Source organism: Crocuta crocuta, unplaced genomic scaffold (assembly GCF_008692635.1).
Source record: "Crocuta crocuta isolate KB4526 unplaced genomic scaffold, BGI_CrCroc_1.0 scaffold204, whole genome shotgun sequence".
Taxonomy (NCBI): Eukaryota; Metazoa; Chordata; class Mammalia; order Carnivora; family Hyaenidae; genus Crocuta; species Crocuta crocuta.
Genome location: NW_027529603.1, coordinates 1,205,322 through 1,233,286, shown reverse-complemented (window position 1 = coordinate 1,233,286; position 27,965 = coordinate 1,205,322). Strand labels below are relative to the sequence as shown.

Genomic DNA, 27,965 nt, shown 5'->3' with positions numbered 1-27,965 from the left:
TCAATACACACATTTTTAAAGCCCCCATTTATTGAAATGTAGGTGAAATTGAGACGTCCTGTGCTGTTAAGCTAAAGCAAGGTGCTAGGCCTTGACTTAGTGATTTCATTGTGTTGTAGAACACACTGAAACTGCATTTGATAGTATTAGCTAATACAGGATAGAAATTAAGTAGGAAAAGAGGAAAAATAAAAGCATCGTTCTGAAGCCTTTACTGAACAAGTGGGCTTGAACTGTATTTTTGGATATGTAGCCACATAAGACAGGTGTTTGGGGCAGCATAAAATAGCAAGGGTTCTAAAGTAGTGATAAATAATGTTAGTAGATTCTGTGATTGATGCCCAGTAACTGCCTACAACTTAAATGTTTTACTCAAATTGGAGAATTTGGATTTCCTTTGAACAACTGGGATACTCTATGCCTTTGGATATTGTTAACAGAAACAAATTTCAACTTTCTACATCTGATCTCTTAAGAGAATGCAAGTCATTTCTATTTTTGGCCTTTAAAATGGTTTTGAGAGAGAGACCTCAAGCATGGATGGCGCAGAGAAAGAGGGAGAGAGGATCCCAAGCAGCCTCCATGTGTCAGTGCAGAACCCAATGAGGGGCTCGAACAAACCATGAGATCATGACAAAATCAAGAGTTGGATGCTTAACTGACAGAGCCACCCAGGCGCCTCTCTGAGAGTTATTTTTTGACAAATAACTTAATCTTTTCATAAACTGAATGATCTTGATATGTAAAAATAAGGTTGTTTTGCCATTGTGTTCACTAGTCCTAGGCTCTTACTCTCTTTGGATATTTTCCCAATAGCTTATTTTTGCTTTGGTTTCCCGTGCCTTACGAGATATATCTAGAAAATGTTGCTATGGCTGATGTGAAAGAAATTATTGCCTTTGTTCTCTTCTAGGATGTTTATGGTTTCAGGTCTCATTTTTATGTTTTTAACTCATTTTGAGTTTATTTTTGGGTATGGTGTTATAAAGTGGTTATAAAGTGGTCTTTTACATGTATCATTCTCTTTGGATCTTGGTATCTGACCTGACAGGATAGATGGGGGAGGTGTAACATTTTCTTTTGTATACTTGTGAAGCATTTTTGGTGTGTTAGTCATCAGAACAGCTCAAAATAAACTCAGCAGTGTCCAGGGTATCCATACAGTACACAGATACCTCATGTGTAATTCATTGTCTGATTTTAGAATATTAACTTTTTAAACCAGTACTGGAAACTGCACTTAATCTTGTAGGATTAAATGGCTCCTGAGCCTTTCTGTGACCAATCTTAAAGATAATTACTGTTGTTCCGTATATTAAGAAATACTGTATTTTTATTTCTCTAGTTTGTCTTTGTCATTTAATTCATGATATTTCTCTTTAGTTTAAAAAACACTGTATTTTGTTTTTGAATTTGTGACATCACTTTTAAAAAGAAATCAATATCCTAAAATTCAGGGAAAATAGTCCTCTTCCTTTAACCTCCATCAGAATTCGGAATTATTCCTGGATTTAATCAGATCTTTTTGGGTAATATTTTCCTGTAGTTTTTGCTCAGGTGAGTCTTACTGATTCCATGTTCTGGGTTATAGTTTTTAAATTCCTTATGAAAATACTTGGTGTGTTTTAACTCTGGGATAGAAACTTGTATTGCTGAGGAATTTTCCTTTTCTTTCTCTTTAAAGTCATCCGTCCTTGGTTCAGGATTTGGAGAGCTTGCACCTTCCAAAATGGCAAACATCACCAGCTCCCAGATTTTGGACCAGTTGAAAGCTCCAAGTTTGGGCCAGTTTACCACTACCCCAAGTTCACAACAGAATAGTACAAGTTCCCCCACAACTACTACTTCTTGGGACCTCAAGTCTTCTACTTCCCAGTCCTCAGTCCTTAGTCATTTTGGTAAGTATACATATTCTGTGGTGGTTTGCCCCTAGTGAGGACATGCTGACCATTAGCACAGTGTGTTGACTTGTAACGCTAATGTGGAATTTGTCCACAGATACCTTTTAGTAGAAGTTCTGTGGCATTTCTGAATTCTGTCCGTTAGCTTTGTATTTTATAAGTATTTGCATTTAGTTATCATCAGTAGTGGTGTAAGTAGTATTTAGAACATAGTTTTGAAGAGATGTGCAAAAGCATGGGAAAGCTGTGCAAATACATGGAAACAACACTCCGAATAAATGCTCAGACAGAATTTTCTAAGCTGTATTACAGTAGAGTGGGGACAGAGTCGGGGATGTGGACATTAAAAACAATTTTTTAATGTCTTTTTCTTTGTTTTGAGAGAGAGTGAGAGTGAGCGAGCGAGCGACAAGCAGGGAAGGGGCAGCGAGAAGGAGAGACAGAATTCTAGGCAGGCTCTATGCCATCAGTGCAGAGCCCAATGCAGGGCTCAAATTCATGAACTGTGAGATCATGACCTGAGCCGAGGTCAAGAGTCAGACACTTAACAGACTGGGCCACCCAGGCACCCCTGGATAACATTTTAAATCACACTCTATGGATTGCTTTCTGATTCTGATGCTTGTATCTATCATGATTTGTGCCAGGCTTACTATCAGTGGTTGGTAACTTAAAAGGATGACTTACAAGTTGGATATTTTCTAAACTATACTGCTGTAGACTTTGTAACATTAAAACATCCATCTCCTATTAACATACACATGCCAAACTGCATTAAGGAACAGAGGATTGCATTAACCATAGGGTTGGTTTCCTGGGCAGCTTTATGTTTAGGACTCATTGAAAGACATAGAAGTACATTTCTCTGCTGAAAGAAGTAGTTCATTGTAATGGAAGTACTTGAGACTACTTCCAGATTTGAAGTGATATCCACCAGGCTTCAGAATGAGACTATTCGTTAGAGCCTCAATGCCAAAGTGTTTTACAGGGGAGCTGGTTACGTATAGATACCCTCTGCTGAATACATACTAAAAGTCCACGTTCCCAGAAGGAAAGCAATTGTTTGCTGTAAACCACATTGTACAAACATAAAAGGCACAGAGTCACTTTTAACTGTTAAGAATGCTGGCAACCTTTGCCTGGCACATATCAAAATTCTGTGTTCCCAGACACTTAGCCAAGAGCCAATTTAGCAAGGTGGCATTTTTGACGGCAGCTATAGTGCTATGTTAATCTTCTGCAGCCCCACTGCAGTGGGTGATAAGGGCTTTTAGATTTGTGCATGCTTTAGATTTGTGCATGCTATTCTCATATTCCTTATAAATCCTGTCTTTTTTCTACATGCCTGTAATATAAAGTCCAAAAATAGATTTATCTATGATGGAAATACATTAAGTCATGGGTTAGCAAACCTTCAGCTGGATTTGTCATCTGTTTTTGTAAATAACAGTTTTATTGGTACACAACCATGACCACTCCATTATGTATTTTTTTTAATGTTTATTATTTTTTTTAATGTTGTATTTATTTTTGAGAGAGAGAGAGACAGAGACAGTGTGAGCAGGGGGAGGTCAGAGAGAGAGGGAGACACAGAATCCAAAGACAGGCTTCAGGCTCTGCGCTGTCAGCACAGAGCCCGACATGGGGCTCAAGCCCACAAACCGCAAGATCATGACCTGAGCTGAAGCCAGAAGTTCAACTGAGCCACCCAGGTGCCCTGTGGTTGGTTTATTTTTGAGAGAGAGCATGAGCAGGGGAGGGACAGAGAGAGGGAAACAGAGAATTCGAAGCAGGCTCCGTACTGTTAGTGCAAAGCCTCATGTGGGGATTGAACTCATGAACCACAATACTATGAACTGAGCCAAAATCAAGATTTGGACCCTTAACTAGCTGAGCCACCCAGGCACCCCTTGTTATGTGTCATCTTAGAACTACTTTCAGTCTACAGAGGGAGTGTTGAGTAGTTGCAAACAGATGGCCTTCAAAGTCTAAAATATCTGCTACCTGGTTCTTTGCTAAAAAAAATTATCAACTTCTGTATGATTTGAAAGTCATATAGACAAAAGGTAACTTCCTTTATATGAAAGAGTAACTAAAAATCAAGAAGATGGACAACAAAGTAAAAAAATGGTCAAAGAGGTATGGTCACAGTTAATAGGCAACGTATACTGGAGTATATGAAATGATGCTTTATCGAACTGATGTTTATTTGCATCTTTTATGCCATTTCCCATCATTCAGATTAGGAAAAGAATCTTGAAGTGTTTGTCAAAATTTAGAGTTGCTCTTTGAATCAATAACTATTCTAGTGGTTGATCCCACAGGTATACTTGCATTTGAGCAAAATGTCTTACATAAAAATACATGCATTACAACATTGTTTTTCATAGCAAGAGATTGGAAAAATCTAAAAGCCCTTTAATATAGTACTGGTTTTAAAACTTGATTCCAGTGTACACTGGATTACTTGGGCCATGAAGATGATGTAGCTCTTCACACATTAATGTGGAACAGTTTCTGAAAACTAAATGGTTTGTGAGGAAACTCTATAAATAATGTATGTGTGTGTGTGTGTGTGTGTCTGTATACATATGTATTCTGAAACAATATCTCTGAAGATACTCAGGAAACTGGGTGCAGTGTCTGCCCTTTGTAGACTGAATCTGTGGATAGGGTTGGAAGGCCAATTTGTGTTTCTTATCCACTTTTGAACCAATATAACTTAACGTAGACTGCATCTCTTCTCTGCATAAGAAATTATCTACAAACCCATACAGGCATCCTTTTCATTTATCACATACTAGCTATAATACGTCACACACACCCCACTTAGGGGATTCAGTTCGATGGTTGTTGGGAGAAACCAGTGATAACTGCAACTTTTCTTTCTCAGTCATGGTGGAAGAAGGAACTCTAAGCCCGTGTGCCTAAATAATTGATTGTTGCTTACTTTCCTTCCCTCCTCCTTTACATATTTAATAGACTTCAAATCTCAACCTGAACCATCCCCGGTTCTTAGTCAACTGAGCCAGCGACAGCAGCACCACACTCAGCCCGTTGCTGTTCCTCCTCCTGGGTTGGAGTCTTTTCCTTCCCAGGTAAAACTGCGAGAGTCAACACCCAGGGACAGTACCTCCACTGTGAACAAGCTTCTGCAGCTTCCCAGCATGACTGCAGAAAACATTGCTGTGTCTACCCACCAACCACAGCCTAAACACATCAAACTACCGAAGCGGCGGATACCTCCAGCGTCTAAGGTGTGTTCTCCATCCAGAAGTCACAGCCCCAGCAGTGGATGTAGTTTAACATTTAGCTCAAGGGCTGGGTTAGTAAGCCTCAGAAACAGTGATGTGGTATCTTTTATTCACACACGTAGCTTCCTACTTTATGAGGAATCAGCCATTTCTGAGTGCCTGGACTAATATTAGAGGGAATGGCTTTTTGTAAGAGATAGAAACTGTTAATTCAAGTTCCTGGACCTGGCTCAGGGAATATGCTGGTCTTGTGTATTTAGCTGTGTCCCATAGATAGAGAATAAGTGGTTCTTTGATCAGATAATGTTTTCCGCAAAGGCCCACTCTCCTTCTCCACTTATGCACCACCACCTCCCACCTTTCTTTGGCATTTGCTGTGAGAAACAGTTGGTGACATTGATTATTCTGTTAACTTTAATTTTTCTTTTCTCTTTTTTCTCTTTGTTTTTGAAATATTCTGTTCCTTTTTCCTACTTCTGGGCCTCTCACCCCTTGTTCCTCAGGGGTGCCCATAGTGCTTTGGGAAGCCCGTACTCACTTGACTCTATTACAGGCCTCTGGGATTTGGAGTCTGTGATCTCTGTTCCTGACATGATGGCTCTGCTTTTTCAGATCCCAGCTTCTGCAGTGGAAATGCCTGGTTCAGCAGATGTCACAGGGTTAAACGTTCAGTTTGGCGCCTTGGAATTTGGATCAGAACCTTCTCTTTCTGAATTTGGATCAACTGCAAGCAGTGAAAATAGTAACCAGATTCCCATCAGCTTGTATTCGAAGTCATTAAGGTACACACTTCTCTGGATTAAGTCCTTTGTTGGCAAAGCAAAGTAAGATAGAGTCTAAGAAATCACCTGTTGGAGGCAATACACCCTGTTGTGGTAGGTTTATGCAGCCATTATTAGTACCTAATTCCAGAACTTTTCTTCCGTAACCCTAAAAAGGACCTTGTGCCTGTTAGCAGTCACTCCATTTCTCCCTCCCCTTATCCCTTGGCAGCTAATCATCTGTCTCTGGATTTGCCTATTCCAGATACTTCATATAACAAGGTTCATCCATGTTGTAGCATGTGTGCATTTTATTTCTGAATAGTATTTCATTGTGCAGATATATCACATTTTTTAATCCATTCATTAGTTGACAGACATTTGGATTGTTTGCGTTATTTGGCTGTTAGGAATCATGCTGCTATGAATATTCCTTTACAGATTTTTTTCTCCTTTCAGTTCTTTTGGATTTAGATCTAATAATTGCTGGGTCATATGGTAACCCTTATATTACCCATTTGAAGAACCAGCAAACTGTTTTCACATGGCTGCAGCATTTTATGTTCCTACCAATAATCTATGAGGGATACAATTAAAAATTTTTTTTTTTAGGGGCGCCTGGGTGGCTTAGTCGGTTAAGCGTCCGACTTTTGCTTAGGTCATGATCTCGCGGTTTATGGGTTCGAGCCCCGCGTCGGGCTCTGTGCTGACTGCCAGCTCAGAGCCTGGAGCCTGTTTCAGAGTCTGTATCTCCCTCTCTCTCTGACCCTCCCCTGTTCACGCTGTCTCTCTCTATCCTAGAAATAAATAAAAATATTAAAAAAAAAAAATAAATTTTTTTTTAAATTTATTTTAAATTTATTTTCTTTTTAAGTTCTAAAATTTTTTTTAGTGTTTTTTATTTATTTCTAGGAGAGAGAGAGACAGTGTGAGCAGGGGAGGGTCAGAGTGAGAGGGAGTGACAGACTCTGAAACGGGCTCCAGGCTCTGAGCTGGCAGTCAGCGCAGAGCCCGACACGGGGCTCGAACCCACGAACCGCGAGATCATGACCTAAGCGAAAGTCAGACGCTTAAGTGACTAAGCCACCCAGGCGCCCCTATTTACTTTTTAAGTTCTAAAAGAATATTTATTTTTGAGAGAGAGAGACAGTGCAGGCAGGGGAGGGGTAAAGAGAGAGGGAGACACAGAATCTGAAGCAGGCTCCAGGCTCTGAGCTGTCAGCACAGAGCCCATCGCGGGGCTCAAACTCATGAACCATGAGATTGTGACCTGAGCTGAAGTTGGATGTTCAACCTACTGAGCCACCCAGGTGCACCCCCCCCCCAATTTTTTTTCAATGTTTATTTATTTTTGAGAATGAGTGAGGGAGGGACAGAGAGAGAGAGGGAGATAGAATCTGAAACAGAAAAAGAATCTGAGCAGTCAGCACAGAGCCCGACACGGGGCTTGAACCCACCAGTCGCAAGATCATGACCTGAGCTGAAGTCAGATGCTTAATCAGCTGAGCCACTCAGGCACCTTGAGGAATACAATTCTTATATATCTTTGCCAACACTTCTTTTCCTTTACTATAATATTTGTTTTATAAGTAGAGAACTTCCTGATTTCAGGTTTCATTAATTTTTCTGCTCTCCAATGCCAAAACCTAATGTTTGTTTGGGTTCTCTTTCTAAATTTTTTTTTTTTAATGTTTTATTTATTTCTGAGAGAGAGAGAGACAGCATGAGCATGGGAGGGGCAGAGAGAGAGGGAGCAACAGAATCTGAAGCAGGCTCTGAGTTGGCTGTCAGCACAGAGCCTGACGCAGGGCTCGAACCCACAAACTATGAGATCATGACCTGAGCCGAAGTTGGACATTTAACCAACTGAGCCACCCAGGTGCCTCTGGGTTCTCTTTCTAAAAATGGTCCAGACATCTGGATTCCTTAAAGATTATTAAGTATTCTTAAAAGTGTCCTTCTGCCTGTCATTTAAATTAGGTCGGTCTGCAGCGCCTAGGTCGCTCAGTCAGTTGAGCATCTGACTCTTGATTTCAGCTCAGGTCATGATCGTACGTTTCTTGAGATCCAGCCCCTCATCAGTCTCTGTGCTGACAGGGCCAAACCTGCTTGGGATTCTCTTTTTCCCTCTCTCCCTGTCCCCATCCCCCTGTCTCAAAATAAACATTTAAAAAATGGTGGGTCTGATTTGGAAGGGAGGGGTGTTTTGAATTTGCATCTTTAATACAGTTAAAGAATGTGGTAGTGTAAGTGTGTAGGTACAGACAGGTTTATTTAATTTATAATATGACAGTAAGGTGATGAAATAGTTTTTTACTCAATGAAGCCATGTAACATGACACAAATTTATGTCTAAATCTTTTTATTCTCTAGTGATTCTTTGAATACCTCTCTACCAATGACCAGTGCAGTACAGAACTCCACCTATACAACTTCAGTCATTACCTCCTCCAGTCTGACCAGCTCATCACTGAGCTCCACTAGTCCAGTAACAACATCTTCCTCCTATGACCAGAGTTCTGTGCATAACAGAATTGCATACCAAAGCTCTGTGAGTCCATCGGAGTCAGCTCCAGGAACCATCACGGTAATTGGTCTTTCAGGTTTCTTCCTGTATGAAATCCTATTTGGAAGTCTGTGTTTAGTTTGGGTAATTGAGGGTTTTAGGTGAGATTTTCTTTAAGAAATTGGTTAACCCTTTGAATAGAATCCTTGTAGTTTGTTGAGATTGCTAATAGCGGGCATCTGGTGTGAAATCTGCTTTTTAAGCACCCATGCACAGGAATGTTTGAATGGACCCAGAAACTTAGTATAAGGAAAGCATAAGGATATATCCCCAAGTTGTTCATAGTATTTTGGACAGGGTGGGGTTTAGGGTACTATAGTCTTATTTGTAACATTTTAGTTTCCTGTAAGGCAAAGGTGTTCAAACATGACTAGTAAGAGTACTTCAAAGAGTAGACAAGAACATGAAAATAATAAAAACAGTTGAATTGGCCTAGTAGAAATTTGGGTACATTTTCTTACGTTTCCTTCTAAGACTCTCAGGATATAATTGTACATCTCAATGTAGGAATTTTTCCCCCTCCCTTTCTTTTGTTTTCTGTCTTTTATGTTAGATGTTTTCCTTAAATGTCTCGTGATTCCAGGCTGCCTACTTGACACTAATAGGTTAGCTGTGGGCTTTGGCTTGCTGGGTAGGTAGTGGAATGTGCGCTTTGGTGTTGGACAGCATGGGTAGGCCATTTTTTTAAGGGGGCGGGGTGGACACCTCCTCTGTCAGCTCCTTTGACTTATTCTGTTGAGCTTGTTTGGATTCATTCTCCTGGTACTCTTCTTCCGGTCATTTACCTATAGGGCCTATGTCTGTCTTAAGTAAAACCTAGTGGAAAGAGAAGTCTGTTGTCAGAATACTTGTTTTGTCTGTGTTGACTTGATCAGTTCCTTTTTTTAACATTACCTCTGACTATATGTTAACCCTTTTGATGATGTTTAGGGCCTGAGAGAGAAGGTGGGACGGGGCATTTACCCTGCTGTGCAAATGGGTGGAGTGGGGAGGGGATATGGTCTGTGCAGTATTTACACAAATCCTTCTACATTTAGCTGTACCTCCACTCCTACTTTCAAAGTTAATTGGTGTAGATAAATACTGAGATGCTTGGTATGGCTCTTTCATTTAAGTTGCCTTATTTTCTGGATTTGCATACCATTAGCTTTTGATTTGGCTTTACCATGTGAACTAAGTCAGTTCCCATCCTGTTTATGCTTTCTAGTCTACAGAATTTTGTTGCTATAATTTTTTCATGTGTATTTGTCTTACTGGGTTTACATATTTTTTATAAGCCATGTATTATGATTCATCTTTTTTTTTTAATGTCTGTTTATTTTTGAGACAGAGACAGAGCATGAGTGAGGTAGGGGCAGTGATAGAGCGAGACACAGGATCTGAAACAGGCTCTGAGCTGTCAGCACTGAGCCTGATGCAGGACTTGAACCCACAAACCATGAGATCATGACCTGAGCCAAAGCCAGATACTTAACTAAGTCCACCCAGGTGCCCTGATCTATCATCTTTTTTTTTAATAGTTGGTTTCCATATATGATCTATCACCTTTAACAAGAGGTTTATTCTTGTGCTTTCCAACGTGGTAATGACTAACCACATGTAGTAGTCTATCTTTTAAAGTTTATTTATTTATTTTGAGAGAGAGAGCACAAGCGGGAGCAAGGGAAGGGCAGAGATACAATCCTGCATAGGGTCTGCGTTGTCAGTGCAGAGCTTGACTTAGGGCTTGAACCCATGAACCATGAACTGAAACCAAGAATCAGATACACAATGACTGGGCCACCCAGGCGCCCCAGCTGTAGTAGTTTATTTCAATTAAATACACAGAATTTTAGCTCCTTGGACACACCACCCAAATTTTACTTTTTTTAAAAGTTTATTTATTTATTTTGAGAGAGAGAGAAAAAAGATGTGAGTAGGGGAGGGGCAGAGAGGGAGGGAGGCAGAGAATCCCAAGCAGCTCCCCACTGTCAGCAAAGAGCTGGACTCAGGCTCTAACTCAGTGAGGTCATGACCTGAGCTGATACCAAGAGTCAGGCTAAGCCATCCAGGTGCCCCCTAGCCAAATTTTAAATGCTCAATATCCACAGTGACTATAATATAGGAACATGCACATGTGCATATAGAATATTGTTTATTGCTAAACATTCCTTTGTATGGTACTGGCCTATAGTTTCTAAAACATAAATCAGACTGTGTGTTAGCCAAGCTTAAATCCCTGTTATCTGCTCAACTTGTGAATTCCAGCTTTTATTTCACCTGGTATGCTGCTTGCTCCGATCATTACTCACCTCATTACTTGCTTGGCTAGTTGAACTAAGACTGCAGATTTTTTATTTCTCCTGACCATTTGGCACTACTTTTACTCCCACCATTCTTTTGCCAAGAATTACCCCCACCCTCAATAACATGGCTTCTGTATTGAATCTGTTTGTCCATTGTTTTTTTAGAGAAAGGGAGAGAGTATGTGTTAGGGAAAAGTGAGCGATACGTCGTCTCCACAACTAGTGGGAGCCTTATCCAGGGCCCCATCTCACAACCGTGAAATCATCACGTGAGCCGAAATCAGTAGAGTCTGATGCTTAACCCACTGAGCCACCCAGTTTCCCCCACTGTCTACGTTTTAAACGTGATTTTTAAGGTCAAATGATCTATTCCTAAGGTCTGATGGCTGTTCTTTTCTGGCCCCCTTTTTTATTCTTTCTGTATGGTGTAGTTTTGAGAACATTTCTTTGTATGTCACCATTTGTGCTGTTTTGAGGTACATACTTGGTATCATGTGTATGTATTTACTGCGTAGTGAACTCTTTTTTAAAAATTTTTATTTTGAGAGAGAGCATGTGTAAACGAGGGAGGTGCAGAGGGAGAGTGAGAATCTTCAGTGAGGCTCCATGCTCGGCGTGAAGCTCAAGCCAGGCCTTGATCCCATGACCCTGGGATCTTGACTTGAGCTGTAATCAAGAGTTGGATGTTGAACCGACTGAGCCACCCAAGTGCCCCTAGTGCATAGTGAACTCTAGTTTAAGGGAGGCAGAGAGTACAGTTTTTCTACTTATCTGTATATATATTGGTAAGGTATATTGTGTTTTCCTTTCCCTGACCTCAGGTCTTTTTTTAACTCATTTTCCCCCTCCCCCTTGAAGTTCTAATCTTTCATTGTCTACATTTCTTGTACATAATCTCAAATTTTTTTTTTTAGGAGAAAAAACATGTTGGGGGCACCTGGGTGGCTCAGTTGGTTAAGCATCCAGCTCTTGGGTTCAACTCAGGTCATGATCTCACCATTCGTGGGTTTGAGCCCTCCATTGGGCATCCTGCTGGCAGTGTGGAGTCTGCTTGGGATTCTCTTGCTCTCTCCTTCTTTCTCTGCCCCTCCCCCATGCATGTGCATATGCTCACTCTTTCTCTCAGAATGAATAAACTTTAAAAAAATATGCTTAAAAAAAGGAAAAAATCATTATCAATAATATAACAGGATTTGGGTTAATGCAGAAGAAACATCTAAAGGCCTGTCTTTTTCCTTTAGTTTAAGTCATATTTGTAAGAAGGAAATCTCTGTCAGCTTCCTTTTCCCATCCAGGGGTAGTGTCTGGGCCTTGTAGGCCCCATTATTATTCACTTTATATGTCTGTCTCCCTTGCTCAGTCTGGAAATTTTTCGTTGTGAGGATGCCTCCTTTTGTGTGTCTAGTTTCCAGTGTAACGCCTTCTGTTTAATGCAAACTAATTGTTTTCAGATTGTGCTTTTTGGTATTACCACACTCTAACCTGCTCTTGCCCTAGGCAGTTAAGAAAAGTCATGTTTCAAAGTAACATCTCATTTTCTCTGAGAATTATTTTCCATTTAACTTGGAGAATTCTTTTTCTTGCATGAGTGGTACTGAAGAGACAATTCATGTGAGATAGGAAGTGTGATTTCGGTATAAGCTCCCAAGTTCTTTGTACTGCTTAATAATTTTTAGGACTTTTTTTTGCTTCTTGTGATTTGAGTCTTGTTACTTTCCTAAATACCTAGTCTGGTTTTAAAAAATGACAGCACCTTAGGACTTACTAAGAATATGTTAATTACCTCTCCTTTTATTAAGAAATAAAACAGGTCATTGTTTTTTGTTTTTGTTTTTTTTAATGTTTTTTAAAATTTATTTTGGTGATGGAAGCACAGAGAGAGGGAGAGAATCCCAAGCAGGCAGCGCAGAACCTGATCCAGGGCTCAGTCCCACGAACTGTGAGATCATGAAATTAAGAATTGGATGCTTAACCCACTGAGTGACCTACATCGTTTCTTGATCAGTCTATAATACTTCATGTGTCTCTGACTAAATCCCAATAGAAAGTCAGCTAGGTTATCATTTGATTTTGTGGGTTTACTTACTTTCTTTTTTCTTTTCTTTACAGAATGGACATGGTGGTGGTCGAAGTCAGCAGACAATAGACAGTAAGTATATAAGCTGACTATTCTCATTTTGGGTGGTGGAAACCAAACAGAAATAGAGTATAGCTATATACTACACGAATATTATGCTATTATGATGGGGTAAATGATAGGTCAGTGACTACGTCTGAAAAAATAATCCTTTTGCATTTTTTCTGATAGCTACTTCTGATCCATTGTTGACATCATTTCTTTGATAGAGTTTATAAGTTCAGCTAAGGGATTCCTGTGCGAGTAGGTTGTAGCTGACAGTATTATGAGAAATGTTACAGCAAGAAGGAATTGATAGCGTCATTCTGTTCTAGTCAGACTGCACCCCAAGTGTAGAGTGTGGCATGGTTTTAAAAGATGCTTTGCTTAGAGGTGCAGGTTCTGGTGTGGTGAAAGGGCTCTTACTCCAATACTGTAAAGGACTTTTAAAGCAGAAATTGGTGTGCTAGTTCAGTCAGTAAAGGCTCCTTGCCTTCAGGATCTGATGGACTATTGTGCAGAAGAGAGATAAAATGGTGCTCGCTGTAAACACTTTGGAAAAAATGGTAAGATTTCATTAATTCCAGTAAGCTCAGTGATCCCTGGAGAGGATGGTTGGTGCAGATGAATCCCCGTTAGTTGTTCTTTTCCTTTGTTCTTGGCTCACTTATATGTGATTGATTATGATGATTTTCTTTTCAGTAAGGCAGATGGGTATCCATTATTGAGTGTAGAAACCAGAAAGACTTTCCTTTTTATTTAGGATTTTTGGAATGTAGATATGAAATTTCTTTCAGTCCAAGAGGGGGCCTCAGTTGGAATTGAAATGACATGTGATACACCCAGAGTTGGCTGTGGGATTGATGGACTGCCAGAACTGTTAGGAGGTACATGGGTAGTTCTGAGAACTTGGGATGTCAGTGGACATTCTCATTTCCACAAGCCTTGGTGGCAAGTTTCCTCTCTGCAGGCATGAGATTGAGAACATATCGAGATGTCCTAGATTATTTGGAGATCTTTTTCTTTTTTAACAATTTTGTTTTTAAGTAATCTCTGTATCCATAATGAGGCTCATACCCACAGTCCTGAGATTAAGAGTTGTACACTCTACCAACTGAGCCAGCCAGGCGCACCAATTATTACTTGGAGATTGTGAATGAAATCATGAGTTAGGAAATGTCTGGAAAAAATCGTGTGCATTTTAGATAGGTTTTTATCTCCATCTGTCTCTCCACTCCCATTATTTCAGAGGCTTCTTGTCAATTTATTATAATGTGACCGAAGACCTAGGAAGATAACTTATGGGGTCTGAGTTTTGGGTCAGGGACATCTGTGGTGCTTTCAACTGGTTTCCGTAACAGGTGTCATGTTTGGAATAGACTGTCAGTCAAAAGCAAGTGTCAAGATTGTAAGGACCAATCAAGTATGGGCCACGTTCTGTGTGACACTGTTGCTACTGTGGGTGTTTTTAAATGGTCATTTTAAGAGACTCGCATGCTTTCCGTCAGGCTCCCAGGGAGCCCTGCAGGTGGGTAAAGGTTGCTTTTCCTTCCTAACTGGAAAAGACAATGATGCTTTATTTCCAAGCACATATCTGAGTTGTATGTGTGGATAGAACTAAAACTGAGTCTTTTCTAGTTAGGATTTTTGTTCTTCTGGAAGCCTAATAAGCTCCTTTACTTGCTCTGAGGATTGGTTTTGTCTTTTCTCAGAAATGCTCACTATGCATGTAGATGTGGGTGTGGGACAGTGGATTTTAGGCATATGTAACTCCTCACGGTATATGTACCCTGGGGTCTCAACCCACATGTGACCTGAATTGGCTATGAGCTTTCACAGGTCAGCCTGATACAAGCAAAAACCTAACCCCTTGATGGTCTTGCCTACCAGATTTGTACTGTCCGTTGTTGAGCCTTTTCAGAAAATTTGCCTCACAGCCTGTTACTCTTTTTTGTGTGCAACTCTGGGTGAAACCTAACCTGGGTTAGGTTCCTTTAGTTAGGTGAAGTATATCCGTGTTATAGGCTAGTTTATGATTATAAAGTTATCACTTCCTGCTCTTTGCCAAATCCTGTTCATCTTACTTTCACATGTCATTTTTATTAGTCGTATCTGACAGAAAATGCTTGGGCATTTTCCCTAGGGAGTATAACTTTGTTTATGTCTCAAACTGAGCCTGACCTTGTGATAACAAGATGTTGAGCATATTTTAGATACTTGTGATTGGTTCTGGAGCTAAAACAATATGTTTTTTACAGCTACTTCATCTGTTCCAGCTCCAAAGACAACGGACCCTCCCTCCGCCCTCCCATCTGTGGGTTCACTGCCCAGCACCACTTCCTGCACTACGCTTCTACCTGCTGCATCCCAGCACACTGCCACTTTGCCCTCCATGTCCCAGCCTGGTGACCTGTCCAGCAGCCCCCTCTCTCAGCTTAGCAGGTATGGGGAAAATATGGGCTCAGAGTGAGAGTCATATTGGGGCAAAGTCCTGAACACTTACAGAAAGCTGTTCCAGTAAACAAAACCCTCTTGTTGGCCCCAGCATGGTGTCCTGGCCTTTGGTAATAATTGCTTTAGTGCATAGGTTTTGGCTGGGCACTGTCTCAGAAGCATCAGCAGCTGTGTAACTACGTGTAATGCCCCTGCTGTCACAGAGCACTGGGACACCTTAGGAATGGGTGGAGCTAGGGGTCCCTGCTGCTGCTCTTCCTCCACCTCTCAGGAGTACGCCCTCAGCCTGGCCTGGCCTTTCCCACTCTGAGCTCGAGTCACTGTGATGTGAAGTGAGAATGATGGTTTTTTGTTTTTTGTTTAAAAAAAATTTTTTTTAATGTTTATTTTTGAGAGAGAGAGAGTGTGCAAGAGCGAGAGAATGCACAAGCAGGGGAGCAGCAGAGAGAGAGGGAGACACGGAATCTGAAGCAGGCTCCAGGCTCTGAGCCATCAGCACAGCGCCCAACACGGGGCTCGAACTCACGAGCTGTGAGATCATGACCTGAGCTGATGTCAGATGCCCAACTGAGCCACCCAGGTTCTCTGAGAATAATGTTTGATTTCTGAGCCAGTCTTTGACTTGCTCTTGTTGTGGTTTCAGAGAGTCATTTATTAGAACAGGGTGTAGGAGAATGGGTTTTGTTTGGTCTTCATCCTGTATCTTTGGAGTAGAGTATGCCTCTTTCCCCCTTTAGCCAGGAATAAAAATGTGTTCGATTTGAATTCTGGATTTGATGGGTCAGGCTCTGGCTCTGTCATGTGGGGTTGAACTTAGGAACCTTTCTTGCCTTGCACACAGATTGAATGGGGTCTCCATGACTGTCAGTGTTTTTAGTGCAGTCCTGTTCTAACTTTTTACAGTCTAAAGCACAAATTATTTTAGTTGACTGATGCTGTCCCTAGAGGTTTCCCAGGTCAGGGTGTCCCAGATCCTCATGGTAATGACCCTTTGGATCATTTCTTACCATCAGAACACCTGGTCTGGGCCCCAGGGTGATGAGGAATGAGGGATGTGAAGCTGGGGCTACCCTTGGAAGGATGGGGCAGGCTTAATACCTGGCCCACCTGGACACGTGGGCCGCTCCTTTGGGGTGACTCGGTGGGGTGGACATGTGGTGCTGTTTTGTCTTCTAGTTCCCTCTCCAGCCATCAGAGCAGCCTCTCCTCTGCACACGCGGCCCTCTCCTCTAGTGCGTCACACACGGTAAGTGTCCTCTGGACTCCATCATCCCTTCCCTGCTCAGCAAGTTTGAGCCTAGTAGCTTAATCACATGGTGATCGGAGTTTACTCACATGCAGGTGGGATTTTAATATGTGTGTGTTTGAATGTCTGAAATAATCTCAAATTGCTCAGGTGTGTTATCTCAAGCTAGGTATGTGGTTTGAGCTGTTGTCCTCGCTTTTCTTAGGCACCACAGAGGACATCTCGATTTGTAAAATGGTACTTCCATGGAGGATTTGCTTCTCCAGAGCTGATCTGTGATCAGCAGGGCCCTTGGGTAGATTTGTTCCTAAGTATTTACTGAGCTCCCTGTTCATTAGGGGAGACTTTTGTACCTAATCTGGGATTGGTCATGTTGAGGTATTTACAGACGTTTGTGAGGAAGAAGGCTCATTACAAGGAAAGTAGTAGGCTCACTGCTAACTTCAGCTTGGACTCCACCAAATTGAGTCAAGTTGAATCAAGAGCATTGTTCTAGATAACCTTCTGTTACTTTGTGAAGGCCATTGTAGAGAGAATGCTTAGAGGGAAAAAGAGCTTATGTGAGGAATAGCTGTCTTTTGCCACATGCACATGCATCTTTCTCTCTCTCAGGCTGACAGCCCTGGCTCTTAGCCCAGTCAGTGAAGCCACATTCCAGTTTGTTGGTGGTCATGAGTAGTTTACTTTTTGTGGCTTAGGTATTCTCTCCACTTTCCTCATTGCTATTGCAGGCCACCTTCCCCAGCTCAGAGGCAGACTTTGGGATGGTTGATCCTGAAGCAGGAAGTCTGGGGTATAGAGAGGCAGGAATGGAAGTATAAGTGGGGTGGCAGCTGGCAAAAGTCCTGATGTATCAAGGAGTAATCCTAGTGATGGTTATTGAAGTGTGGCTTCTTGAGGTGGGTTCTTGGCAGCACAGTTTCAATGGTGGGTGAGTGTAGCTTGTGGTGGGTGGAGGAATGAAAGTGGTGGGTGGAGGAATGAAAGTTGGTGAGGTGGCAAGGAGGCAGGGTGGTTGTGGGGTGCTTAACTCAAGGGTAGGGGACACTTGAGCTTAGGGATCTGCAGAGAGATACCTAGATTGACCATGAAGTTCCTTTACTGGGAGATCAGAGCAGAGGGGTCTCCAAGCAAGGAAGGACATTTGGGGATACAAATCAATAGGAGAGATTAGAAACCGGGGAAATTTGTTTCCTTTGAAAAAGGTCATTTGCTGCAGAATGGGATGATGGTGAAGAGTTGGCTCTGTCCTTCCATTAGGAAGTGGTTATCATCGTGCTTTTCAAACTCCAGTTTTCTTAGTGAAATCTTGCACATAATTGTTTGTCATAAAACACATAGATCACCATGTTTAAAGCAGAGTATGAATATGGAATAAGTGCCTGTACCCTCTGTTTGGCCCATGGCAGCTGTCAGTGGTCCCCATCATGAGCTCTAGATAGCTGGGCCCTTGCTTCCCAGGCCCTGGTGCGTTGGGGCCATTGCTCTTTCTCCCATGGGTTGGTTAGCTGTACTCTGTGTTTTAGCCAGAAACTCCAAATCCTGCAGCTCAAATAGCCACAGCGAGAATTGCCTCATCAGGGAGTCCCATACTTTGTTGGGTGACAGAATTGCCACATTGCTAATATAATAATGAATAGTATGAAGAGATACATACTGAAATGTTTTTCTTTATTTAGTCTGTTTGGTTCTGCCCCTCTTCCTACTCTTTGCTTCACCCACTGGAGTTAAGATTTTGGGGGGGGGGGCATGAAATGGGAAATGCATACGCAAAGTCATTTTTCCCCTGCCTCTTGCCCTTTTTCTTTCATTAATAACATAAATGGGAGTATTCCCTACATAGTATCCTTCAGTGTTTTCCCCAGTGTCAGTGCATCTTTGAGATATTGAAACCTAGATTCTTTCTTCTTTTTCCATAGCTCTACTGTACCACATTACTTCCTCAGTCTTCTAGTGATGGTGCTTCAGGGCCATTTTCTGTCTTGAATACAAAACAGAATTGCATTTGATAATCTTCTACATATGCTGCTTCACTAGTGCAGGTTCTATCTGCAGGGTAAATGCTGGAAATTGAATCCCTAGGCACTTGACTTTTTTGAGAGAGAGTGAGGAGAGGGGCAGAATGAGAGAGAAAGAAGGAATCTTAAGCAGGGTCCATTCCCAGTGCTGAGCCCTACATAGAGCTCGATCCCATGACCTACACAGGCTCGATCTCAGGACCATGTGATCATGACCTGAGCTGAAATCAAGAGTTGGAAGCTTAACTGACTGAGCTCTCCAGGGGTCCCCCCAACATTTAACATTTATACAAATTGTCAAATTGCTCTGCACAGTAGTTTTAACCTATTTTCCTCCCACTGGTAATGAATGAAATGTACTATTTCCCCACTGCCTTCTGACATTACGTTATCAAATATTTTTATGTTTCTAATGTGTTAATTCAAAAAATGACACATCAGTACAGGTTTTTTTCCCCAGTTAATTATTTTTTATTTTGAGAGAGAGAGAGAGAGAGAGAGAGAGAGAGAGAGAGAAAACAAGCAAGTAGAGGAAGGGCAGAGACAGAGGAAGACAGAATCCCAAGCAGGCTCCAAGTAGTTAGCTCAGGGTCCGATGCAGGGCTCAAACCCATGAACTGTTTGATCATGACCTGAGCCAAAATCAAGAGTCAAGACACTTAATCTCCTGAGCTACCCAGGTGCCTATCAGTACAGTTTTTAATTGAGTGAGCTTGAATATCTTTTTTTCATATATTAGAAAGCCATTTAATTTCCTTTTCAGTGAGTTCTTCATATTGTTTGTTCATTTTTCTTTTTTTTTTTATAAATAAAGCCAAATTTAATTTTTTTAATTTTTTTTTTTTTTTTTTTTTTGAGAGATAGAGACAGTGTGAGCAGGGGAGGGTCAGAGAGAAAGGGAGACACAGAATCTGAAGATAGGCTCCAGGCTCTGAGCTAGCTGTCAGCACAGAGCCCGACGCGGGGCTCAAACCCACGTACCGAGAGATCATGACCTGAGCCAAAGTCGGACGCCCACCCGACTGAGCCACCCAGGCGCCCCTGTTTGTTCATTTTTCTGTCATGTCCTTGGTTTCTGTTTCTAGGCACTCCACATATTCCGGAGACTAGTAAAGTAGCCCTTTGTGATGGGAGGTGCACATACTTTCCCCAGATTTGTCATTTTATTTTTGACTTTTGTATAGTCACATACATCAGTCTTTTCAAACTTGACATAATTAGGTCTTTCCCACTTGAAGGTTATAAAGTAAATCTCAGGGTTTTCTCTTGCTCTTCGTGGAAGGTTTGGTGCAGCTGTGCTCTTCTGGGCCCTTTCCGAGCAGCAGGCTGCACTGCCCCATTGAAGACACTGTTGAGCTGTTTAAATGGAGGGGAAGCCAGTTATGCTAGCTCCTTGGGGCCCTCGCAGATCTGGGGGAACAGAGACCGGAGCCCTGTCAGGTTCAGGTGGAGGTAGGAAAGGCTTGCGGGATGACTTTGAGTTCCTTTCAGCAAGTTAGGAACTAGTTTTCTAGCAGGCTGCTCTTCTGTGGACCCCTTCCCCCCGGACTAGGGAATAGTAGTAATTCTTTGTCCTGTGGTTAAGAGAATTTTCAGTTCTATGACCAGTGACACCTAGGCGCACAATGGTCAGAGCTGTTCTGATTCTGCAGCAGGTGGTCAGCCTGGCTCTGTGCAGAGGGCCATGGAGGGGTGCTGGGGCTGTCCTTGCCCTGCTTCTGTCAGTCTAGGCTAAGGGAGCGGAGTCCTGGGGTACCCCGGGAGACCACGATTTTAGCTGTCTTTACCTTACTAAACTGATGCTGGATGTCCAGGCTTTAAGGTCCGTGCTCAGATGGGTAGGGCAGCATGTGAGGCTGGGACTTAGAAGTGTCTGTGCGGTGGAAGGCAGGGTGCCTGGTTGTCCCCCTTCTCCCGGGGCTTCTTGTTCCTGAGGCTTCTCCAGGAGTTTCCAGACTATTTTCTGTACACGTTCTGGTTTGGAGGCTGGTCTCAGTATTACAGATTCATTTCTTCCCTCTTTGGGCCTTATTTTCCCAGCCCAGATGTATCTCTTCTACCCCCTCCCCACACAGCCCTTTCTGGTACCCTGTTCCTACCTGGCGCTAAGCAGTTGGGCAGGCTTCCTAGAACTGTGCAGAGCTTTTGTTGGATTTCACCCTTCCTTCCTAGGTGGATCCTGTCAAACAGGCAGAAGCACAGGCCGTGCCCTTCTGGGTAGGTCCTGGTGGCCTGCACAGTGTCCCCACTTTCTGGAGCAAAGGCCTCTCTTGGGCCCCTGTGACTTCCTTATCAGAAGCGGGCTTCCTAGAAGGGCTACTTAGGTAGAAGGCAGCTATCCCCAGTTGGCTCTGACTTGGCTTGGGGCTACCTATGGTGCTGTTGTTGACTCTCAAACTACTTTTCGGTGAGGTGGGTTCTCACCTCACAGTCAGAAGGTCTGTGTTCATATATAATTTAGATGGGGTTTTCTGTGCCTTATTTCAGATACCTCAGCTTGAACAACTTTAACAGTTTTTAGGAGGGTGTTGCTGATAAAACTCAATTTTAATAGCTTTCTACTCAGCTTATGAGTTCTGGATGGCCTTGTCTAGCTGCAGTGCAGCACAGAGCCCCTCACGCCGGTCTTCAGAGTGCTGGCCCCAGTGCCAGACTAGCTTCTCCTGCACTCCTGTGTTTTACCCCCAGATCCATGTGTCTTGGCTTTTTTTGTTTTGCCAGCATGCCAGCGTGGAGAGTACCCCTTCCCTCCAGTCCTCAGCCACCTTCTCAACGGCAGCAACCTCTGCCTCGGGTGCCACGTCCTCAGGGCTCAGCCTGCCGAGCAGCATGAACACAGTGAACAGCCTCTGCCTGGGCGGGACCACTGTGAGTGCCCCCAGCAGCAGTACCAGGGCCACGCCCTTGGTGACCTCAGGTGTGTGCTCTACAGACCTTTCTTTATCCCCTGCTTCTAGAAGGTGCACGCTTGGCTTCCCAGGGGGGATGCCTAGAGGTGGCTGCAAGGCATGCTGGGTAGCTACAAGCATAGGAACATCCTGGTCTCCCTCCAGCCCTACTATTGCTCCCTTGTCCTCTTTGTTCCATTGACCTCTTGAGGCCCAGTCCTTCCAGCGATGATGTGGGATGGGTGAAGTCAGTCTTCTGGGTGGACTCCCCCTGGGCAGGATTCTTGGTAGCCTTTTTGCTTCTAGCTCCCTTGTCTTTTCTGTCCTCACTCTTCCCTGTAGCTGAGATGGCCTGGTGACATGGAGGGACCAGGGAATAGTTATCTTGGGCTCCTTGTAGCCACTTAGTGTGATTAACTGCCCGTCAGCCAGACCTGGGTGGTCTGTGTGGGCCAAGCAAACTGTAGTTTGGTAGAAACTGGTAAAAGCTACCTTTGACACAGCGTGTCCCCCTCTCTTGGGACTGCCCAGCCTTCTGTTCTGAGGAGGCAGATTGTTCCTTATGTGCAGGTTTGCTTAGTACAGAGTGACCGTCAAGAGTGGGTGAGGGGTAGTGTTTCAGGCTTGGCATGGGTACTCTCTGATGTGGACAGACCCTGAATGTGGTGTCACGTGCTTTCAGTCTCCCCCCACTTCCTGACACAGCCCTCTGTGTATTTCAGTTGCCGCCCTCCCCTCTCTGCAGTGGCCCCTTAGGGGCAGCATTGACAGTGAGCTCAACCCCCACAGTAGCTGAGGCATCTCATTCTTTGTGGTGGCATCTTCACTCCTGTGATTTTTGCTTTTACAGGCAAAGCACCCCCTAACCTGCCCCAGGGAGTACCTCCCCTGCTGCACAACCAGTACCTCGTGGGCCCTGGAGGACTGCTTCCTGCCTATCCTGTGAGTGCATGGTTGTAGCTCCTGGCCGCCCGATTCCTCTGGCCTTAGTGGCTGACACGTGGCAGGACCTGGTGAGGCAGGCCTTGGGTTGCTGCTGCTCCTTCCCTATTTCTCCCTCATCTAGTCTCCATCAAGGCAAGGTGTCTTCCCACGGCAGATGGTCTGGGTCCCCTTCCAGAATATGTCCTAGCTCCCCAACCTTGTTTTGGGCCCCCATATGGGCCTGGGCTTCCCAGGGGATGAATGTGGACCCTAAAACCCTTTTTGGTCCTCACGCAGATCTATGGCTATGACGAGCTCCAGATGCTGCAGTCACGGCTGCCAATGGTGAGTGGGATGTGGCGGGGGGGGGGAGGCTTCAGGCTCTTTCACAGGTCCTCTCTCCGTAGGCCTTCACGATCACGCTTCTGAGGAAGCTGCTTGCATCTGGGGGTGGTGCCTAGTGCCACTGTCGCTTTGGCATGAGTGTCCTGTGCTTATTACTGCTTGGGAACTTGAAAACCATTGGGACCTCAGGTCTCAAGTCCTCTCCTTTGCAGCACCTCTTAAGTGGCCATCACTGATACTTGTGATGGCAGCTTTGCTTGTCTGTCCCCAGCTGAGTCACTCACTGGAGTGGACACTGTCTACGGGCCTTTGTGGGTCTGACCTGCCCTCACTGCTTGCAGGAATACTGGCCCCAGGATGTCCCTGGTTGCTGCAGCCTCACTGTGAGGCAAGGGCAGTGTCTTGAATGTGACCCTTACTTCCAGGATGAGGTGCCCGACCTTTAGGCAGAGCACCACGTGGGGCAGGTGCTCCCTGACTGACCAGCCTGCAGGCTGCTGCAGTGCCTCTCCCTCCTTGGTCTGGCATTTCCCAGACTCCTGAGGATTTTCAGCATCCTAGGGTGTTTGTCACATTATCAGGAAGTAGAAAGTTGTGCAGATGCTCTGTTGGATGTGATCTTTTCCTGTTCTGAGGAGGAGGTTTTCCCCCACTGAGGTGTTCTTCCTCAGCCTCTTCCCCATTGGGCTGTCCCCTGCTCTGCCCGCCCACAAAGAGCCCAGGGTGCTGCAGGTGTCTCCTCCACCTCCCGGGCCTGGTGGCTGAAGGTCTTATCTTTCAGGAGAATGCTTCTCCGGTTGCTGAAGTATTTCCAGAGGTAGAGTCAGGGTAGCTGGGCAGTTCTTCTCCTTGGGTGCAAACCAGCAGCCCATCACACTGCTGCCCAAGGGCCTGCTGGACTCTCAGCTCCTGCCTGTATCCCCGATGGACCCGGGAAGGGTGTTGAAGACGTGATGGCAGATTTCTAGGGTGGTCAACAGAACTTAGGGTATCTGGAGGATGCCTGAGCCTTAGGGCTTTGCAGAAGAACTGGATGTGCGCCCCCCCCCAGCTTACAGCCATCCTACCCAGAAGCCCCAGGCATCAGAGATGGAATATAAGAGGGTGTTGTGATGGAGTCCCTAGGAACGTCTCCGTAGGATCCTAGCTCTGGGATCCTGCCTCGTAGTCTTTGTATCATTTTGTGCCTTAGAAGACGAAATCCCCTCTGAGCCTACCTTTTGAGATAAATTGTGTTCATTTTCCGCTTTGTTCATTTATTAGCCTCTGGTACTTTTGTGTCTAGTTCCTGCCTTTGATTTTTCTTTCTTCTGTGAAAGAGCTCCCCCTCCTGGGATTTTCTAGGCCTGCCTCCAGTTGTGACTTGCTAGCTCTGTGACTTCCTGGTCCTGCCTCCTTCTGGGGTTCAGGGCTGAGGAAGCTTTGGGTTTCCTGGAAGTTACGTGGAGAGGGGCCATAGGAGAATGTAGGTGCCATTCCTTGCCAGGGTGGCTCCCAGCTGATTGTGACCAGGCACTGTTGGCCATGAAGGAAGCAGGAAAGCTTTCCCTCTGAGGCTTAGAGGCCAGGGCTGGGGTGCAGGATGTCTAGGACTGGCAAAGCCCTGGGTGGCGAGTAGGGGCCAGGTCAGACCTCCCCTTCTCCACCAAGCTCCACTGTTTTGCACTCTTGGTGTCTACACTTGGCCCAGCTCCTATATAGTCAGTGCTGTTGAGTGAGTGGTGAGGGGCCAATTCAGGACTTTATCTGGGGTCCTTTTGTACCCGTGCCTACCTGGAGTTACGGTTCTGACCCCTGTTGAACCCTCAGGCACCTCCTCTCCTGCTGATTCCTTTTCAGGGTGCTTTCTTAGCTGCTCGTTAGAATCTGTCATGTAGGAAAGCCACTTGAGTTGGTTTGGTCTTTGACATTTACCAGCTTCTATCTGTGCTGTAAATTACACATGAGATTGGGCCTCCAGTGGCTCTGCCTGGTGAAGGCTGATGGACTTGTCAGTGTATTTGCACACTGTGTGGCTGCCACATTGCACAATTCCCAAGGACACCATTTACTCTGAATTCTCTGAGTGCTGCCCTCTGGAGGTATGCATGTGTTGCTGCTGTCTGGGCTGTCTGGGAGCATGGCATCACCTGGATGGCCTGTGCTGCCTCCTGGGCCTGGGATGAGGCCATTCTTGCTGATCGAGCCTCCCTGGTCTCTCCTAGGATTACTATGGAATTCCCTTCGCTACACCCACAGCTCTGGCCAGCCGAGATGGGAGCCTAGCTAATAACCCATATTCAGGTTAGTCTGCTTAGGGGGTGAGGAGTGGGGTGGAGGGGAGTGGGGCATGGGACTGTAGCTATTCCTAGGAATCTGGGAACAGAAGCAGAGGGGCTGAGAGAGGCCTGCTAGCTTCCTGTTTGCAGGAGACAGTCTGGCTTTTTTCCTGGTTGGATAAGGAGAGGGCAGGGGTAGTGATTGGAGTCCTTGATTCCTCTTCTCCTAGGTGATGTCACCAAGTTTGGCCGAGGTGACTCTGCATCCCCTGCACCCCCCACCACACTGGCTCAGCCGCAGCAGAGCCAATCCCAGGCCCATCACACAGCCCAGCAGCCATTTCTGAATCCTGCGCTGCCACCTGGGTACAGCTACACTGGCCTCCCCTACTACACAGGCGTGCCTAGTGCCTTCCAGTATGGGCCCACCATGTTTGTGAGTATTTGTCAGGGGTGTTAATCCAGCTCTGGCGAGAAGCCGGGACAGGGACGTGACCCTACTCAGTCTCACCTTGGCCCTCAGGAACGTTTTAGGCTGGAGCCAAAGCTACTTGCCCATCTGTTTTTATAGCTGCTAGCACGTGTTGTACTAGTGAACACAGACAGGTCCCTTGTGGTTGTGCCACCTGCTGCCTAGGGCTATGCCGGGGCTACCTGACCTGCACCCCCTGTCCTGGTCCTTCACTGATACCTCTCCTGCTTCCCCCCCAGGTCCCTCCCGCCTCAGCCAAGCAGCATGGTGTGAACCTCAGCACCCCCAGCACCCCTTTCCAGCAGGCCAGTGGTTATGGCCAGCACAGCTACAGCACAGGTGAGGGGTGCTCCCAGCACAGAGAGATGCAGATGGGACAGGCTTGCCTAGCTCACACGTACCTCTTGTACCCTGCCACGCTAGGTTATGATGACCTGACCCAGGGGACAGCAGCGGGAGACTACACCAAGGGTGGCTATGGTGGATCATCGCAGGCACAAAACAAGTCTGCAGGTTCTGGGCCTGGCAAAGGTAGCGTCTACCCCTCCTTTCCAGGATTGAGGCCCAGAGTAGTTGTCTTCTACTGACTCTTTCTCAGGCAAGGCTGTCCCAGAGAGCCCCTGGAGGTGGGGGAGGCTGGAGCCTGGGCCCGATTGCTGTGAGAACAACTGCTTTCCCTCCTAGGAGTGTCTGTGTCTTCAAGCACCACCGGCCTGCCCGATATGACTGGCTCGGTCTACAGCAAGACTCAGGTGAGGGAGGATTCGGGTGGACGGGGAGGGCCGTGGGAGGTGCAGCCTGAGCTGACCCTTACTGTTGTCTCTCTACCCTGCAGACTTTTGACAAGCAGGGATTTCACGCAGGGACTCCTCCACCGTTCAGCCTGCCCTCGGCCTTGGGCTCCACCGGGCCCCTGGCTGCTGGAGCTGCCCCTGGTTATGCGCCCCCGCCGTTCTTGCACATTCTGCCTGCCCACCAGCAGCCTCACTCACAACTGCTGCACCACCACCTTCCACAGGATGCCCAGGTGAGCCCAGTGATGGAGGCAGCCACCCTGCCCTGGACTGGGGGTTCTGTTCCGCCCCTTACAGCCTTGTCTCCTCCTCCTCCTCAGAGTGGCTCGGGTCAGCGCAGCCAGCCCAGCTCCCTGCAGCCCAAGTCGCAAGCCTCCAAGCCTGCCTACGGCAACTCACCATACTGGACAAACTGAACCGTGAAGAGAGGGGTGGGCTGGGGTGGGCTGGGGCGGGGCTTACCCTGGGCAGGAGAGAACACACGGAGCCCATTGCTGGGAGCCCAGTGCCCTTTCCTAGAATTCCTGAGACATGTAACTGTGTCAGCCGAGCCTCTGTGGGGAGCCTGCCTCCCAGACTCGCTCTTGTATGTAATGTATTTATGTATGTATTTGTAAATGTGATAGAAGTCTTGCGGGAGTGGGGGGTACAGCTGCTACTCTTAGCCAGGCCTTCTCTCCCGACTCCAGCCCCTTTTCACTGTAGCAAATAAGCCCCTTTTTCCACTTCTGCCTTTAGGCCTTCTGTATAGCCTCCCAGCCAGCGGGCAGCTGGGAGCAGTGTCTGGAAGGGCTGGTTGAAGGCAGTTTGGGTCTTGGGGTCAGGTACCAATGAAGAATCACGACTTATCTTGCTCCCTTGTACGCCATTATTTGAGGTTTCCTTCTCTGTGTAATTACTTTATCCCTCGCTTTTTGAGAAACTGGTCTTTTTGTCATTTGTCCTGCCCCTCTCCTGCCAAATCTTGATCTGGGAATAGCAGAGATATCCTTCCTGCCCAATGTGAAAGTGGCACCTATTTGTCTGCATATAGAGCAGAGGCTTCTGCTTCTGGTCTTGTCCCCAAGAGACTTGCCTTCCTCTGGCTGACCATTTTTAAAAACAGTCTGAAGTTGCACTCAGATGTTCAGTCAGTCTGCTCCCTTTAAAAAACAAAAAAAATCAAAGAGATGCTGTCACCTCAGTGAGAGCATGTCTCCAAGCAAAGGCTCCTCTATTCCAGTTGTCCTGAACCAGGTGGGCGACTGTTTCAGGGGTTTTCTCTTCTGCTCCATCTCCACCTAATAAAGTTCTGAGAGCATGCGCAGTCTCTGTGTGGTGTGACTCACGGGCAGCTCAGGGTGGAGGCTGTCTTCATTATTGTTCCAGGCAGCCTGGACTTCACAGGGCTGAAGTACAGCTCATGTCGTCAGTCTTCGGACAATAGGTTGTGAAGGCTTAAATTGGTATTCCTTCTCTCACCTCGGCCTGGGTCAGCAGCCAGGGGGTGTAAAGGTAAATGATAAGGCTGAAAAGACTGCTAACCCTCCTGACAGGCAGTGGTTCTCAAAGTTCACTTTGATAAGGCAGTCTCTGTTTAAAGGCCCAATCAACAGGAATACTATGACAGGGTAACTTCTTTTCCAAAGGTTAGCTGACATTAAATCTGAAGTAAAGGTAAGAACTGAGGCTATTTTTCTCGTG

The 27,965-nt window shown here is 45.3% G+C and overlaps 1 protein-coding gene and 1 non-coding gene across 5 annotated transcripts in view; both read left to right on the top strand.

Moving 5' to 3' along the window:
• The window catches only part of UBAP2 (ubiquitin associated protein 2), a 112,915-nt gene extending 85,331 nt beyond the window's left edge, over positions 1 to 27,584 (top strand). For all 4 annotated transcript variants that reach the window (XM_077761884.1, XM_077761883.1, XM_077761881.1 and 1 more), the window contains 17 exons: positions 1,685 to 1,898; positions 4,884 to 5,158; positions 5,768 to 5,937; positions 8,290 to 8,503; positions 12,877 to 12,916; positions 15,142 to 15,325; positions 16,514 to 16,583; positions 21,323 to 21,518; positions 22,340 to 22,431; positions 22,711 to 22,758; positions 24,963 to 25,041; positions 25,247 to 25,452; positions 25,728 to 25,827; positions 25,912 to 26,019; positions 26,173 to 26,240; positions 26,324 to 26,515; positions 26,603 to 27,584. In XM_077761884.1, the coding sequence (XP_077618010.1) occupies positions 1,685 to 1,898; positions 4,884 to 5,158; positions 5,768 to 5,937; positions 8,290 to 8,503; positions 12,877 to 12,916; positions 15,142 to 15,325; positions 16,514 to 16,583; positions 21,323 to 21,518; positions 22,340 to 22,431; positions 22,711 to 22,758; positions 24,963 to 25,041; positions 25,247 to 25,452; positions 25,728 to 25,827; positions 25,912 to 26,019; positions 26,173 to 26,240; positions 26,324 to 26,515; positions 26,603 to 26,698 (2,352 nt within the window). In that variant the 3' untranslated portion in view covers positions 26,699 to 27,584. The remainder of the gene's footprint in view (positions 1 to 1,684; positions 1,899 to 4,883; positions 5,159 to 5,767; positions 5,938 to 8,289; positions 8,504 to 12,876; positions 12,917 to 15,141; positions 15,326 to 16,513; positions 16,584 to 21,322; positions 21,519 to 22,339; positions 22,432 to 22,710; positions 22,759 to 24,962; positions 25,042 to 25,246; positions 25,453 to 25,727; positions 25,828 to 25,911; positions 26,020 to 26,172; positions 26,241 to 26,323; positions 26,516 to 26,602) is intronic.
• Positions 14,440 to 14,521, top strand: LOC144229816 (small nucleolar RNA SNORD121A). Its single transcript, XR_013334609.1, has one exon. It is a non-coding gene; the product is annotated as a small nucleolar RNA SNORD121A (small nucleolar RNA).
• Positions 27,585 to 27,965: the final 381 nt, after the last annotated feature.